This window comes from Anser brachyrhynchus, assembly GCF_964034855.1.
Source record: "Anser brachyrhynchus genome assembly, chromosome: 12".
Lineage (NCBI taxonomy): Eukaryota > Metazoa > Chordata > Aves > Anseriformes > Anatidae > Anser > Anser brachyrhynchus.
In genome coordinates, this window is record NC_137707.1 from 6691696 (window position 1) to 6711659 (window position 19964).

Genomic DNA, 19964 nt, shown 5'->3' on the forward strand with positions numbered 1-19964 from the left:
GACAAAATAAGAAAAGCAGGGATTAGCTTTAATTTGTTGGCATGATCTGTCTCCCACACCTGGCTGTTTTATATACTACAATTGGTATGCGATACTAGAAATCTGAGGAATTTGGAACTTTTTAATCTACATTTTGTTATTTGATATCATTACATCAGTAAACCACCTTTGATAACAAATTGTTTAGTTAAAGTGAAGGTCAGATTAGTATTCTTACTTACTTTTAACTGATAACTGCAAGGCAGATGCCTTCCTAGTGCCCCAGGGATTAGCTCAGTTCCGTATGTATGCCATTCCTACTCTATCATTTTCCTGAAGGTCTGAAGAAGCAAATCTCTGAGCAAGGTTCAGTGAACTCAATCCGTGAGTTTAGCACCTTCTCTTCCTGTTCAAATATACCTCATCTCTTATCAAGGAGGAAGAATTATATTTCACAGACTTGGGGAAGGGGGGTGTGGGGAGAGGTTCTTCCATTAGGTTCATACCAGCGACACTTTTGCCTTTTGGGGATCCATTATCCACAGCTGTGAATTTCCTTCTGCACAGCTCTAATCTAACCCAAATTACCTCTGACAGCAAACACTATACTCAGGGTATTGATATTAACAAGTATCAGTGCTGCTCTTCCCTAAACCCAGTGCCTCCTCAGGACCGCACTTCAAAACAAAATCCATCCAAGAAACCACATTTTCTTCTGTCAAAGTGCTGCATCTTTGCGTGTTCTGTATCTCGGAGGACACAAAATTCCACGATATGGATTTTGAAATTCCCAGGGCCAAGTCGGGGTAGAAAAGGGATAGGACAGGGCTCTGCAACTTAATTTCTGTACCTGTTCAACATTTCAGCATTTCCATTCTGTATCCTCTTCTTCCTTTTCTCAAGCTCCGACACAGTAAGTGGAGCACCTCATTCCATTATTTGCCACACCTTGCAAAGATTTACTGATTTGCTTTTTTTTTTTTTCTCAATTTCTCTGATACTTGGAAGACAGTAGCAATGAAAATATCTGGAATCTGGTAATCTGGTAGAAGTCCATTTAAAATGGACACGTACAATCTTTTTCAAAATTTCAACAGCAAAGCATAATTTACAAATATGCACAGTTACTAATAAGCATAAGCCAGCTGTAAAGGAACATTCATTTTGCAGTAATCATGGAATGATTTGTTAGTTTTGCATGTGCTTCCAAAGATACAAATTTCTTTTGCACACACTAAGTACTTGTGAATAAAAAGGAAGCTACAACTCACAAGAAAGGTCAATTTCTACTTTTATTACATATTTGTGGTATTTCCCATTGAAAACAGCTAACCCCTTGGAACACATTCTAGAGACCACAGTTGATCATTCAAACAATAAAACACTTCATGCATTTTGAACATTTCGCTTGCCACTGACAACTCCTTCCTCTGTTTTGCCTAGAGATATATGGAGCTGTAATCAAGTTCAGAAAGCCCCCAGCAGCTGTGTGCTGCCATTCAGACCTGAAAGATTCCATGTTGTGATAAAAATTAATGTCCTTTGACATCCTCTGGGATTTTTGATGCCTTGGGAACAGCTAATGAAGAAATACAACCTTTGCAGACTATAACACAAATTTTTGGATTCTAAGATTAAGACGCATGTGGCATATGCGTAGCCTGTCTAATGTCAGCAGTAAAGCATCCATACCCAAGTGCCAGAAGATTCTGCCTTCATATGTTTTAATTACCTCCCATAGAAAAGCTTTAACTAAATTGACTAAATACATTTTAATATATATGCAATTAAATAGCTACTCTTCTTTATATTTCAGAATTTTTAGAAAACAGCATTGATTAAACACATAGATCTCCTTAAAATCCATTAAGCTATAATGCTGCAAAATCCTTGTTTTATTTGCAATAGAATAGATTTTAATCAGGCATATTAAGTCACATATATTTTACTTCTTTGGATACTGAAAACACCCTTCACAGCTGGTGCATCTTACGGGTTTTGTTTGTGTTTTTTTTTTTTTTTTAAAGACAGCACCTCTGAAGACTTTTAGAAGTGGAATCCAAAACATTTTTGAGCCACCTTGAACTCGTCTTAGACTGTGACATGAACACACAGCTCAGAATGGGAACCAAAACCACCATTATACTGAGCAGAAAGCAACCCGGGATTCCCAGTCTTAACATATGCCTGGCTACAATAAGTCAGAAAAGAAATTTTAAGGACAAAGCAAACACTAAATTTTCTCAAGAACACATGGTTCAAACCTGTTACAAGGTGCCTCCTTTCCTTTTGGATCCTCACAGGCCATTTTTCAAAGTCTTAAAGAATTAAGCCAAGCTCAACTTTTCACAGAATGCTGCTGCCATTGGTACCAATGCCATCCCCATTGTGTAATTACATGATCTGATCCAAACCACCTCCTAGCTTTCAGGAGCACTCTTTACCACCAGACTGTAGACTCTGCTGGCGGTGGGCAAAGAGATAACTTTTCATCCCTTCTGCTGAAATCACCTTTTTTTTTTTTCCCCCCCAGAAAATAATTCAGTATCTACTGGGTATACAGCATATGCAAGAAGGAATGACTAACAGTTTGGTCTGGGCAGTTGTCTGTGAGCAGAGATTTGGTTCCTGTCTCCTATTTAAATAAATAATCCTGGACTCTGAAAATTCATTCCCTTGTTCCTCCACTGTAACTTGAGAGTTTGAGCATACCTGAAGACTCCTCCATTTGTTAATCTTCACACCCACAGTTTACCAGAATAAATAACGAATGGGAGACAGACTTGGTCTTCTTTCTTAGTTCAAGATTATTTCATAATTATAGTCCAGTTCCATGCCACGGTGGCACTCACAGCAATTTTGCAAGGGTCTCTGTCTGCTCTGACTCTACAGATAAACAGTAGCCAAACCATCCTCCCTGATGCCAACTGGAGGGTGGCACTCCCATCAGTATTACAGACTATGCTGAAATTTTGGGGCTGAGATTTTATCAAATATTTTCCTGCCACCACATTAAAGAGGAGTCAAAAAATAGTTTAAAAGCAGTTGGTCACATTAATCACTCTCCATTTTGTTTCCAAAGCTAAAGAGCTAGATGTCTTCTGAGCCAACCAAAACAGCCAATGCAAGCATTCAGGTACCGAGTGAAACAGAAACAGTCCCCTGTCTTTAGATGCCAAATGCAAAAGAAAGAGAGTCTGTAACTTAAGGAAGAAACTTGGATAATGCTCCAAAGACAAGTGGCAATTTCACAAATTTTAGACAGACCAGTTGTAGTCATAAAACTGTGCAAAAAACACCTAACATTCTTCTTGTTAATGTGCAAAAGCATTGAATATTTTTGCAGATGTAATTATAGGTGATCTTATAGAGAACTGTCAATTCTATTTTTATTTTAATACAGATTTTTACTTTAACAAAATGTTCTGAGGAAGGCGATATTTCTTGCATTCAGAGATGAAATTTAAGGTGATCTGGTGAAAACGTCATGATCTCTTGCCTCCAGTAAAAGGGGGGAGGGGTTAAATTTGAGAGATTTTTAATTAAAAAAAAATTACTGGAAACAGTCTCTGGATCCACATGACTTGACACATGCTACCACAATGGGGTAATTGTGTATGAGAACATAAAAACAGAAGGAAAGAAAAACAAAAAAGGAAAGGAAGAAAAAAGGTATTTATGCAGAAAGCCAATCCCTAGACTTTAATAAGGCACAGTACCACCACATGGGGGGGGAGGGTGGGGGAAGAAAAAACAAGTTTCACCCTAATATTATTATGAATGTTTCAAATGCAGTCAAACTTTGATCTTATTTAAATTTAAGATACATTCTGTCTGCAACAGTAACTTCTGAACTATGCATGTTTCCATACTTAATTCAACGTGAATATTTTTGAGTATCTCAAAATGTAAAACGTCGTCCAGAAGCTTGTGTCTGAGTAGCACTGTCAGAATGACAGCTGTATATTTGGAGAAGTTCAAAAGACAAATTTAATAGCTTAACGGTTTCTTGCTTTAATTCACAAAATATATTTCTATAGATTTCAAAGATTTGTGAAGGTTAGAAAATATATTCACACTTTGAACAACATTGTGTAGTGGCAATGATCGTCTCTAACAACAGTTAACATCAGAAGTATCTAACAAAGACACTTCTACTACAGAACTGTTAATGACATTATGGCATAATGATATCACTAATAATTCATTTAAATCATATATTCAGTTTTTCAGGATCCTTTGTTATCTATGCAAGAACTTGCTGAACAGATCCCATATGGAATATGTACAAATAAAATTTATCACACGTCCGTGATTTAATTGTGATTAAATTAGAATTAAAATATAGTAATAACAAGCATGCAATATGTCAGTTACAATATAGGAAAATCCAGAAAAAGAGTATTCTAGAGTGCATTTTTAGCAGGCTCCGAAATCTTAATTGCACCCACAAGGTTTCACAACACTTCTGCTTGCAGCATGAAAAATGAATGTACTCATGGAGTTTGAGGCCTCAGTAAAGGAGGCCAGCTGAAAATCTGGCCCTCACCATTTTGGGTCTGGTTAGGGAAATAAGAGACTAAGGTTCCAAACAGAGACTCATAATTCATAACTGCTGTCTATTCTGTATTTCTACACACAGCATAAGTGAATAAACTGTTAGCATATGCCAATTCTTACCAAAAAAAAAAAAAAAAGGAAATAACTGCAGTAAAAATCTACATACAGAAGTCCTGCATAATTGTGAATTGCTGCTACCAATTCAGAAAATTCTCAGTAGCAGCTTTTGGCAAACACTATTTTATATCTTTAGAGTAATTCAAGTTTTTTCAGGATAATTTCTCTCTTTTTTTTTTTTTCCCCCTCAAACACGCAGAACATTAAATTGGTTTGGCTGAAGATTACTTTAATTCAAACCAAGTGGCACTATGCACCACTCAAAACTAAAGAGGCACATAAAATTTCATGTGTAACTTTACTGCTCAGTTCTACCTACTAACTGTTCTGCTCATGTCAGTGTTCTTATGCTGAGGATCAGGCAAGAACCATGCTTCATGATTGTAAATATTGGCAACAGGTCAATACCTATTTTGGAAATTTTGGAACTGAAACGTTAACCCTCCTTCCCAATTAAAGCATGGACGTTTTAGTCAAATACATGATGACTGGGAAACAGATACCACAGCATCACATCCACAAATCCACGCTCCTGTACCAATACCAAACGCTACGGACTGTGAACTACCGAAGATGCTGGCTAGATTTAAATGTTACATTGTATAAAAGCACAGGAGGGGAGTAATTTTGTCTACAAAGTGGGATTAATACCAACCATAATTCCTCACATTGTGCCCACTCAATGAAGAGGAGATTCAGCTCGGTGTTTTTTAGTTCCAAAAGCCTAATATGAAAGATTGGATTGTCTGCCTCATCCAACTGCACAAAAAGCAGCTAATGCCAAATCCATCTTAGCCCAGAACGTTATTATAAACAGATCATTTGATTTTCCGTAACAGAGACATTCAATCAACTGCCTGAGCTGGAAAATAGCAGAAGGGAAAGACTAGATAGAGATAAAAGAAATAACTTGAACAAAGTTAGCCATTAGGTGCCTTTTTCCTGCTCTCACCCGAACCCTAGCACCACATTCACAAGGAAGGTGAAAGTCATCCACTGCTGGCAGAAATTCCCACTGGGGAATGTTTCTCCAGACAACAAGCCAGGGATACTAGAAGAGTGCCAGAAATCACAGTAAAAATCACAGAAATTATAGCATTGCATTTCAAAACTGCAAGAGAGCCTAAAATTAGTCGCTATTACCCTACCCTAATGAATTGGCTTTCAATATAGAATTTGTTCTGTGAACTCTTTGGCCCTATCTTTTATCAGGTAAGACTAGCATTTCATGTATTAGTCATATCATGTTCAGGTTGTGCTCCAGTCCCATAATGAACTAAGAGGTAGATCAGCAATACTGTTTTATTCTGCCAGAAGACTTTGGGAGATTCAACTGCAATTTCTATACTTACCCTATTCTGCCCACAGCATCTTTTTAACTGAGAGAGAAAGAAAAACTGGAGAGCATCATTCTGCTGGTAAGGTAAACTTATATTCTGCTGTGATCATGAAACTGTAGGATCTAGGATAATCTATAAAAGCCTTCTATCCCCAAGCTTCATTTGAGCCTACATAGATAAAAAAAAGTCTCAAAAAGAAACAGCTGTATCAACTCGAGAGTGTAGATAATGGAAATAAAAGAACGACTTTTTTCTGTGAGGATAAAGGATTTTCTAGAGTATATTTATAGGAATATAGCATAATTTACCAGTGTTTATATACTCTGAGCCCAATTTATATCCATGGACAAGGCTGCAACACCTAACAAATCCAAAAAGGAATAAAAGGTTCCTATCAAATATCTACAAGGCATAAAAACTTGAAGATGAATCATCTGATTTTTACCTTTAAATAAGAATGCCTTCTTAGCTCTTAAGTTCTACTCCAATTTGTATTAAATGTTTGTTTCCAGAGCAACTCTTTCCTCCTGTTTATTATTTATGTTTTGCTTAGAGCTCCCTCTGTTGCATCATTTGTTTTCTCTATGAAACCAGCCCCTGTTAAAATCTTGCTGAACAAAGGCTGAAAATTCTTCATTCTTCAGATAGTTTCCAGAATCTCTCAGATTCTCAAACACTTTCAAGAAGGCTTTTTTTTTTTTTCCTGATTTACTCTCTTAGCAATGTTTTCCTCTTCCCCCATGAAACTCTTCCCCACCTACAACAGGTTTTCATATTTTAAGTGGATGAAATTTAGGAATGCTTCTGAAGTAATTCCATTTCAGCTTTCTCATTCAGGAGAAGATCAGTGAAACATAGTCCTTTAAGACTGTCTTCCAATGATTATCAGCCAGGGAAGAACCTGCTCCCAAGCTGTGATACAACTATGAGAATATCCATTTATGTGCTGACAAGATGTAGTATCCAGGCCACAAAGTGTTTCAGAAGAGCAGAATCTCAAAAGACAAGCAAATCTACTCTCTATTTTATAAAGTTTCATCTATTAGGTCAGGTGCCACCAAGACCAACAGTTTCTGTAGAATACCAAAGTGTCTCAGAAAGCAATGGTAGAATAGAGAAATTAAGCAGACAAGAAAACTGGCTGCTCCCAGAGGTTTAAGACGTTCACCACTGAATAGTAAAGGCCTCTTCACAGTGTTTGGAGAAATAAAAATGCACGTTTATTGAAAAGCATGTGTGTGTATGTTCATCTACAATTTCTCCTTCACACTTAACAAATTACTGCAGTTTTGCCCAAGAAACCAAGATCTATAAAACTCAGAACTCAAGTGATAGCTTTGCTCACAAAAAAAAAAAAGTTATTTGCTTTTTTCCTACTGCTTTATTGTTAAAGAATTTGTAAGAGATGTTGTAAGAAAACTTTATACTCATCGCTATCTCCTGTGTTCGTTAATAAGACTTACAGCTACTATGTATGAACTGTAAACATATGACAGTGTGTCCTCTCGTACAGGTACATGAAAGCAGAGGTACCAAAGCCTTATGAAAGTTAAGCTACCAGTTTATGGACTTGCCAAAGCACAAAGAACAAGACTCAGCCTGTCACTGAAGCCTGTAAGATTTCTTTCAATTGTTCAAAAAGCTACTAATGCAAAGGAATCACTGATCTGACAAAAGCCTCTGGACACGACTGCAAAACAAACTAACAAAGAGACAAAAGTAGTTAGTGCACATTAGGGCTGGAAAACACATAGGGCTGGCATTGCAGTAATAAGATGCTATTGCTATATAATTGCTTTTCTGACCATATCCAGACATAGTTAAATCACAAAAAATCAGAGCCAGAAAAACCTAGTATGTCTTCCAGTCCATTCTCCTGCCAGTGCAGATGATTGTAAGGTAACTCTTCTGTATCTGCATCAGATAAAAGACCTACAGCCACAGGCAGTGTGTGGGGTCTGGTTTCCATCCAGACTCAGAGTTTAAACAAAATATAGCTGGAAATTCATTTTTGTCAAAACCCCACAAGTTTCACAGACCCTAGATGCAGACCTTAGATTTTCCTATAATGCTTAGAGTAGTTCTGCCAGACACACACACGTCTAAGCACAGATGCAAGACAGAAATATCTAAACGCCAGACAGAGGCTGTTTTCTATTACTAAAATTTTTCAAAATAAAATGAGAGCGAAACATCGGTAAAATCTGTCCATCACTGGCAATACAGCTAAACAGTGGTAAAACAATATATGCTAACAGAAGTAAAACAGAAGTTCACTTCTAAGGATTTATAACATGCATACCAAATGGACTACATAGGTTGACCATATGATATGATTGGCAACATACAAATCAAGAGCTATATTTGAAAAAAGGGTAGTTTTAACTTTTCACTGTAACATATCCTGTTTTAAAATAAATCTAGCATATTAAAAGCATGAAGGAATTAAATTAAATTTCTTTCTAATCTTTCTGTTCTAAATTAGAACAATTACTGTTCTTACATTATGAAACTGAGTTAGTATCAAAGCATAATACTGCAAGGATTTGTCTTTCAAGAAAATTTGAATATATGAAGATGCTGTATGGTAAGAAAACTTTGTTACAAAGGATTTTGGCAATAAAGAATCTTGTGTTAGAACTCAGTTTTGACAATTCTTTGAATCTGAAAGACAGGTAAGTACTAAAATGTCATCTGTCTATCCAAGTGAGATTTCGCTTTGGCAGTATTTAAAGAGTGAAAAAAAAATCATTTACATATATATATATATTTTTTAATTTTTTTTCCCCAAAGACAATATATTTTCAAAGCTTTCCAAGAGGCCATATGCTCTTCAGAGGTACAGTAATGTGTATGTGTTACAAAAATATTTGCAGGAAAAAAGCTACATTTAAATAGTCACAACAATCATTTGGACAAACTGGATAAAGGCATCATGCGTGGCATTTATTGTCAAGAGCTGATACTTAGAAATTTCAAATCATTTCTTCAATTTAAAGATGGTTGTTCTGTCAAGCTAAATTAAACCAACCATTTGGAAGTTAACTTGATTATCTCAATATAAATTGGCCTATTGCTAAGTTTTGGCTGAAAGGGCTATGTTTTTTTTAAATACTTAAAAAAAAAAAAAAGACAGAGAGATAGAAGGCTAGACAAGAAAGCAAGACAAGTCTCTGAACTCTTGCAAACCATAGAAGTGACCTAAGCTGTTTTTTATACAGTTCATCTTTGGCCCTTCTCAATAACCATAGGGGTATCAATGCTCCCCTTTAAGCTTAAGCTGGGGCTACACATTGAATAGTCAGAGAACTGTAACTATTTTTTTAAGATGAAAACAAATAGTCTCATTCATCTACTGTAGTTTCTGATCAGACCAGCTATGGTGACTGCTGCCAATTTTTCTCAGCTCATAAATACATTGAAATAACAAGAAATTATTAAATATAATCTTTTGAGTACTTACACATTCTTGGATTTGAATGCTTCAGCAAACTGCTGCACACTGTGAAGAGAAGCAAGGTCTAAGGCCATTGCTTCTACCTTGGCTTTATGCTGGAAGAAGAGAAAATAAAATAAATAAATAAAAGATAAATAACAGCTTGTTTAGTTCACAGTATCATATTATAGTACCTGTGTTATGAAACATGTCTGATTCTCTTGTTCAACCCCAAAGTATATACAAATCATCAAAAAGAATGGATGTCTACAATATTCAGTGCCAAAAATAGAATTTTATTGTTGTGGTTCTGCTAAAAATATACACCATATAGGGCATAGCTTTAAATAATACAATAAATTGACACAAGGTACTTTTGAGGTTAATATGGTATCATTTTCGTTCCATTTAGCTAGTGAAACTTCTATATATGTCACTAAATAAAAGGTACAGTAAGCATTATTCTTAATGCAAGCATTTTTAAAATATTATGCCAACAGAAAAATATTCAGTAAATACTCTGTAAAAAACAGCTAAATTCAAACTTGCATATATTAACCCAAAACAATCTGTTGTTCACAGCACGTAATAAAAAAGACACCATAAAATAAGTGTAGAAATCAACCTATAAGCCTACATAGTTTTTCATACAGTAAGAGTTTACCAGGGTAGAAGATATTTTAAAGATACTGTTTATGATCTTAAAGCCAATTTTTCATCTAGAAGAGGATGCGCAATGCCACAAAATGACAGGTTAACCTCAAGGTGCTCACCTCAGGCACCAGCCAAACACCACTTCTTCATATTTTCTGCTTCAAGATCCCTGCCCACATACCTTTTGAAATGCTTACACTCCAAAGCTCAGAACAAAATGAACCAAAAGTCTATTTCCATTGCAACCACCAATCAGCCAGGATCAAATAGACCTCAGCTTTTCCAAACCATAATTTTGAAATTGCTTTCGCTTGATTTGGTTATGTGAATGCACCATGTCTCTGCACTGCAATGCCCAGCAGTCTTTAGTTCTTCCACAAACACTACTTTAAGACATCCTCTGCAAAATGCCAAGCAGCATGACATACATGTTGCATAGATCCCCTAAGGAATGATGTACATATGCATTTGTGCTTGCCCTCACTTTTAGGATCAGTCCTGCTCAGCACCTCACAAACTCTGGTACCTAAAGGAAGCTGGCAAGAGCCCTGTAACTCCCCGCAGACCTAGATATGCCAACCTTCGGTCCAATCTGCTTCTCACTCAGGAGAAAAGAAATTAGAGGGACGTTTCATGCTATTCCAACTTGCTACCTATAACTGTACAAACGTATATACGTATATATGGCTACATATAACTATACATCGTCATTTAGACTGGTTATTAGCACTGCTAGAAGAAAGAATAAGAAAAATATGAGCAGATACTGTGGTGCTATGTAACCAAAGGCAGCACTTGAGTGGAGAGGCAATAGTAGATTTAGCAGCACGGTGCAATGAGATCTACTGTGATTACAAAGTAATACAATGGGCATTTTGGAGGAACAGAAAAGAAGAGGTATGTGTATCAGCACAAGAGGTAGCCAAGAATAGCACTCCCATTATCTCCCAAGTTCAAGCAACTCATCCGATCTGTTTCATTGCATCTGGTGCTTTTCTCACTGCATTTTTTTTTTATTTATTTCACTAGCACCCATTCTGCCTGCTACAGTTACCTTGCAGGTTGGGTTTAAATAGAATGTCAGTCAAATTCCTTTTGTCCCAGTCCAGCTAGACTTAGTACAGCAGAAATAAATACAGCCAAAATTTTGACAGCTTCAGTTCCCATCAGGAAGTATCAATTGATGGAATCTGAAAATGTTAAACACAACATCCTTATGAAGAGTCTTTTCACCCTCACCAGACACACATCATTCGAGTCCTGGGATTCATTTTGCCCCACTGGGTAAATGTTTTCTTCTGTTTGAAGGTCAGAGACTTGAGAAAGTCGATGCTGCCTTGTGTTACGCAATAGAGCAGCATCACAACTCTTCAGCTTTGCAGATCAAAGCTGCTTACTTCATAGAGAAGTAGTGTGCATAGCTGGGTTTATTTCACTTCTGCTTTCCTCAGATGAAACATTTTCCTGATTCTCCCGAGGGGAAAAGGACAAGAATGCTATAAATACAGGGACATAAGGGGGATCAAAAAAATAAAAATAATTGTAAAGTAGTTCAGCAGACTATAGCACAAGCTGTTAGTTACTGTCTTCTTGGGGATGCAGATTCAAGTCCACATGGTATTGCTTTGCTCTTGGTGTCAGATTTTAGGTTTCTGCTACTGATTCCAAGAATGCAAAAGAAGTGTCTACACAATTCAAGTCCAAATGAAAAAAAAAAAAAGTATGATTACTCCAAAACACTTTCAGAAATAGAAATTAAACAGGCTAAAATTGGCCTGGATTTGTGGATAAATATATTGAAGATGTAAAGATCAGAAATTTCAAAAATCATAAATTACAGAAAGTGACAAATGGTTAACTGTTAAATAGCAAATGCAAGTTATAATTATTGTGGTTTTTTGGTATAAGTTCCAACAATGAAATGAGGCCGTCTTTTCAATTAATGCTCCATTTTCTTCAGCCAGTAAAATAGTTTATTTCAAACAATTTAACACTACTCCCCCTTTTTTATCCTCTTAGTTTTGATACACATACAGTTGCAGAAAAAGATAAAAGAAAATATTTGTTAAGAAATTTAAGAAACCACTGACAATGATCTGAGGAAAATTAAAAAGGGGGGGGCACAAAGAGCGGTAGTTTTAGTAATTTTTTCTATTGAAGAAGTAGCAGAAGCAAATGGCAAAATATATTTTTCAATATTCTGCTTGCTTTTGCTTTTTTAAAAAGGCTGACACTGACAGCTTCATATGTGCACAAGGTGTGTATTCCACACAGGAGACACACACTTGCTCTGTTTCCCTCATAGGAGAAACTGGAGCATGCGACATCCAAAGCACTCACAGCAGAATGTGCCACCCAAGTTTATGAAGGCATGCAAAAAGCCAAGCTGAGTATTTTCTCGAAACAGTAACTGGGGAAGGAACTGTGGGCTTTGGCAAGCTTGCCAATTTTTCTGTTTCAAGCTCTTCCTGGCAAACTGAGATTCAAGCACTTCTCACTCCACAGAGACCATCAGTTCCTTCTGTAGCTTGAGAACGTCAAATGCTAAGCCTTTAGCACCAACCTGTTTTCACTCCACATTTTTCCACGCTCTTACTTCTGTTGCAATTAAAAAATAAAAACAAAGAAATTTAAAAAGCAAAATACTTGCAAGCTACATTCCTAATAATGTAAGAGTAATTCCAATTAGTGACACACATAAACATTTTGGTTGGTTTTGTTTGTTTTTAAAAGTAGCTCGGTATTACCTTTCTTACAATGTGTTCCCTCTATGCCTCGGAAGCACATATTGTGGTATTTTTTTTTTTTAAATAAAACATACAACTTTTATTAAAAAAAAAAATCTAAAAGGCATGATAACTGTAACTGTAACCCAGTCAGAACCAATTGCTAACGATATACTGCAAATCCTGATCTAACATGTCATAATTTTATTACGTTGATGTCTCTCACCATTTCACTTCACATACTTTTGGTACTGAATTATGCCTCATTTTATGTTAAGAAATCTTAAATGGGACTTGTCACTTTCCCAAATACAAAAGACGGTCATGCTTAAAACTGACTTCATAATATTCAACACACTAAGGCAGAATACTCTAGATTTTTTTTAATTAAGTTGATTAAAGATATTAATGCTCCCTCTACTACTTTACTTTCAAATATATTATTGAAGGTGAAACTAAATAACAGAACAGGTGTACAAGAATTTAGAGAGCTCACTTCTAAATCACAGCAGCATTCCCATATGGTGCCTATCACGAGCCAGTGCAAAACGAGCTGGTGCCCTGGCTGCAGATCCCCCAGGACAACCGTCCCGGCCAGAGCCAGAACAACTTTCTCAACCCGACTCGGACCAACTTCACAAACTGTCCGAAAGGAGAATGCACACAAGGGTAGAGTGGTTGCGCTTTCGCAGTCTGCTGAGCCTGGCGAAAACAATGACGACTGGAACCAAGTGAAACAGCACGGTTGGGAGGGGGAGTATTTGCATTTCATGAAGCCCAAAGAGCAGTTGGAAGCTAACAATGTCTAGGCACCAACATCCTGTCTTTGAAGAAAGAGCCGAAGGCGTATCATTCTCTAGCTCCTAACAAGTTCTCTTCTAACAACAGAATAGCATTTTGAAAAATGCAAAGAAAAAAAAATGATCTTGTATTTCATGGTTTTATGCCTGGTTCTAAAAGCATTTTATCAATATTTTCAGATAAGTTTCGTTGCTCTCAACAGAAATAACACCAGCAAACAGTCTGTTTAGTTTTGTATGCAAGATGCTCCCTATTTAAGTAAAAATATTAAAAATGCTTAAGTGCAATTGGTTATATTTTGCACTCATGCTAGAAAAATGCTTATTGAGGCAGAAACTAACAAGAAAGTGAAAACATCCAGAAAGCAAGCAATTTCACTATATGCAATGTATTCACTTTACAGCTTAAAAACTGTTTAAAAATGAACACTGCATGGTAGAGTAGTTTGGCAGTAAACATGATTGTGCATTTGTGTCTTGGTATTGAAGAAGGAGCCCTTTTTCATAGTGAATTTTTCATTCAAATGTAAGTGATGATTTACGTTAAATATAGGTAAAGCACAGCTACATTTTCCTGAAGGATTGCAAGGAAGTGAAGAGCAGTACAATAAGTTGAGGCATAAAAGCTTTCTCTGTCATAATATTTATTATAATGGCATATAAAATAGCTGAAATAAATAATAGATGACTAAAAGTAAATTCATATGATAAAGAATCTTTCAGCAGACACCATTACTTCTGACTGCTCCAGTTTCATAGAGAGTTGAAGAGTCTTAATAAATATGCTGTAGCCCCTGTATCTCATGTAAGTACAAGTCATTTTGTGAGGGGCTACTTAAAATGTAACGTAGTGGACACTAGGTAATTTACTGCCTAATTTTACTCTCAAAAGGTATCACATGTATATCTGGCATTTAAAAGCCTTTAACTCAAAACTGAATACACAGCACAACAACTAAAATATCTGACTCTGAAGGACTGAAAACCTAATAAAATGATTAAAATAAAAAAGTTTACTTTGATTTAAAAAAAAAAAACTTGATGACATGGTATGCAAATAACTATATTATGCAGTGTGAGAAATAGAAAATCTTCAGAAAAAAAGAATTTGGCATCAAAACTGATGAAAAGACTGTGGATTTATCTTAAAATAGGTAAAATGAACAAATAACCAAAACTCAGCATATGACAAGCAATGCCCAAACAAAACCATATTTCCATGCTGAGGTCAAAGTAGAGGATGTTTTAGAAGCATGTCTGACAATTTGACACACAGCTTATGACAGTCAATAGCCAGTACCATGCACTATTTATGGAGGTACATAATAGGGAAAAAGGCTTTCACTCAGGATTAGGACTGTAAATATTATTGTCCCTAATGTATTCAACATTTGGTACTTCATGCAAAACAGAATTTATGTAATGCCAGCTTCATATTGTTGTGGGCTTTGAATGCTATACATCTACTTCTCATGGATCTGAGTGGGACAAGAGAATCTTAACTGCCTCAAGAGTAACCAAATCCACATACTAGATGCTTTAATAATACATTCTTATGCTACATTTGAGATACCTTAAAGTCCATTAGAAGAGATCGTGGTTGAACAGTTTTACACTAATTTTTCTAGTTTTTCTTTACCCCCATATATCAGAATTTTCTATATATTACTTTCAAATTTTCACTAACTTTATGCAAGAGAAGAGGTACACATGATAAAAAAACACCTAAATATTATTTTATTAACCAATACATCTACAAAGACCTACAAAGAAATAACTGGGATTGATTGTGATTCTTCATTACAATCAGAGATTAAAAGGATTTTGTTTCTTTCTTTGGAAAGAAAATGTAATACTTGGTTTCCCTATTTCCCAACTTTTTTTTTTTTTTTTTTTTTTTTTTTTTACCTATATTTTAGTTCTAATTTGCTGGTTCAAATTATTCTAGTACTCATCTTGCTCAGTCCCGTTGAACACGCTTCCATGCCGCAAATTAACTTTCTCAAAATAATGATTTTATAAAGGCTGGTTGTTCCTGTTTAAGTAACAAGATCTTCATGTCCTCCACAAAAATGCAATTCCAGCAGAGGTTGCCTTCATCCAACTCAAATGAATAGCAGTCTACACATTGTTAAGATAACTGATCATCCTCGGACCTACATTTTACCATGAAGAATAGCTCATTATGATTATTTTCGTCTTCTCCACCCCTTCTGCAGAACATATATGGATGTTTGGCAGAGAAATATTTATGTTTTTACCATCTTCTGCAACTTAAAGCAGTAGGAGGCCTCTTCAGAAAAATCTGAAGCCATCAAGCTGAAGTGTGATTGCATTACAAATGCATGTCTTAAAGCTGAAACTGTAGCTCCCTACAAATGATAGTCTAGAACAAGCTTCTAAATTAGCGATTTAACTATTAAGCTCAATTTGGTTATAAAAGCAACAGAGAAGTCTGGATCTTCAACTGGCAAAAAAATAAAAACTAAGACAACAAATGAGCAAATTTAAATTCTGAAGACAAGAGACATGGAAGAATAATAAAGAAGACGTGATAAGGAGTTCCAGTTTTTGAGAATGCCTTACACCAACTCAGCATTTGGTCCTCCCATTTAAACAAAGCACTATTCACAGCAATATTTTTCCTTCTTCCAAATACTTAATTTACTTATAATTTAAAACCTACGTCATAAATACAACTATGTGAAGTCTCTAGGTACAGCTTGTATATTTGAGTTGGACATGGAAGTGCTTTCTTAGTCATGCAATCAGTCATTTTAAATCCCCAATATTTCTAAACTGTGTATCTATTTCTATGTAAATGTCTACTTATAAAAAGAAATACAAAATACACTTATCTATTTCTTTGTGGCCACTCAATTTTATCTGGTGTTAATATATTTTCTTTTCTTCAGCAATAAATACTCGTACTATGAGCAATATTATGTTATTTCACAATCTGTACATTAACTAACTCTTAGATCAATGTCTCTGCAAATTTGGCCTTTTATATCTTCTGAAGACAACTCTAAAGGAGAAAAAAAAAAAGAAAATATCTGCATTTCCCTTTGAAATTAATATATTCAGAGAAACAAACTACACCACAACAATCCTAAATCATACTTAAAAAGAGTAAGGAAAGTCAGTTTCCAAGGAACGTTTTTAAAATTATTTATTCCTTAACCATACAGAAGAAAAAAAGATACACAGAAATTACTAGACTATAATTTCGGAATACTTCAATTTACAGGCTCCAAATGTCCCTGATTTTTCTTGGATGCACATGGTTTCATTGCACGCAGTACACATCTGCTTCAATAACAAGAAATTACATGCATTTAAAAAAAATATCTACCATAGGTTTTGGCAGTAGGAATTTGTCTAGCTCTTAATGTACATGAACTGCTGGTACTTCCTTGGAAGCCTACTTTTAGCTGGATTTTTTTTTCTTTCTCTGGATGTAGATCATTTCTTTCCATCTCCAAACCTCATTCCTGTAAAGCTCATTTGAATTTATCTTGGGGAATCTCAAATAATCTTGGCAATATATTACATGTGTATGGTTTACTATTCTAATAAACATATCTTCTTGTTTACAGAATAATAGAGGGAGCCTGGGAACATGTAACAGGATCTGGACTGTGGAGAGCCTCCTATTCAAATGCTTTCAATTCTTTTCATTCTGGAAGATTTGAAGTGATAGCAGAACACATTATCAAAAGCAGCAACAAGGAAAGAGCATTGAGATAATTTAGAAAGTACACACTTTGTTTTCTTCTAAAAACTTGCTCAATTTGAAGTCTTAAGATTAAATAAACCAATGGGTTGCTGAGAAATATGCAATAGAGGTGGCAATGGATTTTTTGGAAATGACAGAAGTTGGAGAAAGAACCAGTATTTCTAAACAGATTACAGCAGTAACACCACTGTTGCAATACTGTATTATTGTTGTTAATCATCCACAACATTAAAGATACATTATCTTATATGTCCTGCTACACATAAGCTGACATATAAAACTCACAGCAGGATTTCACATCAATGCTTAGCACATACAGAAAATGTTAGCATCCTTCCTACAGATGCCAGGCAAGACGAGAAAAGCATGATGGTCAAAAGGGCAACAATGTTTAAGTAAATACAAAATGAACCCTTTTCCCCTGTTCTCTCATGATCCATAATCATAAGCTATGTTGTTGCCTGAAAGTGCAGACATGCACTGTGCAGTGCATTAATCCTTCAAACACTAACAGATGCTGGCAGGGATTTAGGCTGGAATGTATTTACAAAGTGACAAATTATGTTCCATATTATACAGAGAGAGAAAGAGCACCCACAAATAGGCTGATAAATGTCAGCTGCAGTCACGACAAACGGTTTATTTTTATTATACTGTAACCACAAATGTTTTTTGCAGGGAGGCCCAAAGATTTATTTGTTGCAGGAAAAAAACAAGATTATATATGACACAAAATAATAACTGCGAGATCACTGATGTTCTGGGCAGCTTGCCCTCCTGGAAGCTATGTTCAGATTGAAAAATGTTGCTTAAAAATGGTATGTTATATGACACAAAATAAATAGTTCATAAATCTGTATTGAAACAACAATAACTAATAATTAAAGACAGGCTTAGGACATGGCTTATACAAGTTAAAAGGAAAGCTTGTATTTCCTGTAGTGGAATGCTGAAAATGAAGTAACAATATTAAAATAAATCTGATGAAATTGTTTCAGATTAAAAACAAAGTGCTATAATTGCTAGATTGAGGCAACATATATTTTAAACGTGGTCATAGTGCTCCATGAACATTTAGTGCAGCACAATTAATTGGCAGAATAGTGACGTCTGCAGGTTTAAAAATGCATTGCAGCTATTATGAAGTACATCAAGGCTTGCCAATAGATTTAAGGTATAGTTCCCACACATACACACACTCCTAATATTGGGAAAACACACATATGCGTGTTTTTAAAAGACATTACTTCTTTAATCATGAATAATTTCAGGATGCTTCAACATAAGTAGAAATTAATACATCAGACGAACAAGGAAATGAAATAAAATGAGTAAATAGCTTCTTAAGACATTTTAACTGACAGTTCAAGGCTTATAAACTCCTAGCTTTAAACAATAAAATAGATTTATTGTGGATAAAAATAAATATCTATTTTACAGGACAGTATCCTCAAAGAAGTAAATGTATATACAAGTTCTTTCTTTTGTTTCCACAACTGTTCCCATCCCCTACCTAAGAGATACACACAAAATGATACCATTTCAGGTCACATTGCTATGCATGTAATTTTAGAAAGTGAAATAAAAGGATGGAATCACATTAGTAAAGATTTCTTGTAGAAATAAGGGTTGGCAGGATCAGGTTCTTAATATACACTCAATACAGACAATATAGTCTTTGATGAAATAATATTAAGTCTTTCTGCATGTACAAGAAAATATCAGGCATATTTGAACAGTACTAGAATATGGAAACCTGGCATCATGCTACCTGATTTCTGATGACAAAAAGACGATATTTTTCTGTACTTTCTTCCTAAAGAAATAAAAACTATGTGACAAAGAAAACAAGAACAAAACAAATACAAAGACCAGAAACAAATTTCTGTGGAAATGTGGCCTGTTTCAGGAGTCGTTTTGTTCTATTTGTCATCAACAATGTAGATATAAAACCAAACACATCATTTAAAACCTGATGTAATTCCAGGGATGCCTAAAAATCCCTGATCAAAGTCCAGACCATGTATTTTATAGATGCAAAAAGCTGATTGCGTTCAGACACAGACTGAAAGGGTCATAAGGCCATGTCACATTGTCCTAATAATTAAGAAAGTTAAAAACAGCTTTAGCATAAATGTGGATGAAGTCCAAAATAAACTGTCTCATTTTTAAGTACTGTCAACCTAAAAAACTGAGATTTTCTTTTACCAAATATACATGATTTCTTTGGATAAAGTTTTGATCTATAGATAACAAAAGGACTCCAGAAAAATTGTATCATGCAGCAATATAATGGGAGTGTCAATGCTCACCTACCATTATACTTACTTTTCTTACATAATTTCCTAAATAAAAATCGCCAGTGAATAATGTAGTTACACGGACAGAGACTATACCTTAGAATTACATTCTTACAATATCTGTACATACAAAACAAGGAGGTGCTGCCACAACAGCAAGTAAAACAGCAAGAAAAGCATAATTAAAAACTAATTTTAACTTTAAAAATATGCCTGAAGAATAAGCATGCAAGACTGATATAAAATGACATAAATGTTTTATAGAATAGAGGGTGGGGGAGGCAAGGGGAAAAAAAATACTCCCTTTCCCTTC

General features: G+C 35.3%; 1 protein-coding gene across 13 annotated transcripts in view; it reads right to left on the reverse strand.

Annotated features, from left to right (window-relative positions):
* Positions 1–19964, reverse strand: part of WWOX (WW domain containing oxidoreductase) — a 510587-nt gene that overhangs the window by 392330 nt on the left and 98293 nt on the right. For all 13 annotated transcript variants that reach the window (XR_013938395.1, XM_080552528.1, XM_080552522.1 and 10 more), the window contains exon 6: positions 9460–9548. Coding sequence is in view for 12 of the 13 variants with exons in the window: in XM_080552528.1 (XP_080408654.1) it covers positions 9460–9548 (89 nt within the window). In the remaining variant the exon portion in view is untranslated. The remainder of the gene's footprint in view (positions 1–9459; positions 9549–19964) is intronic.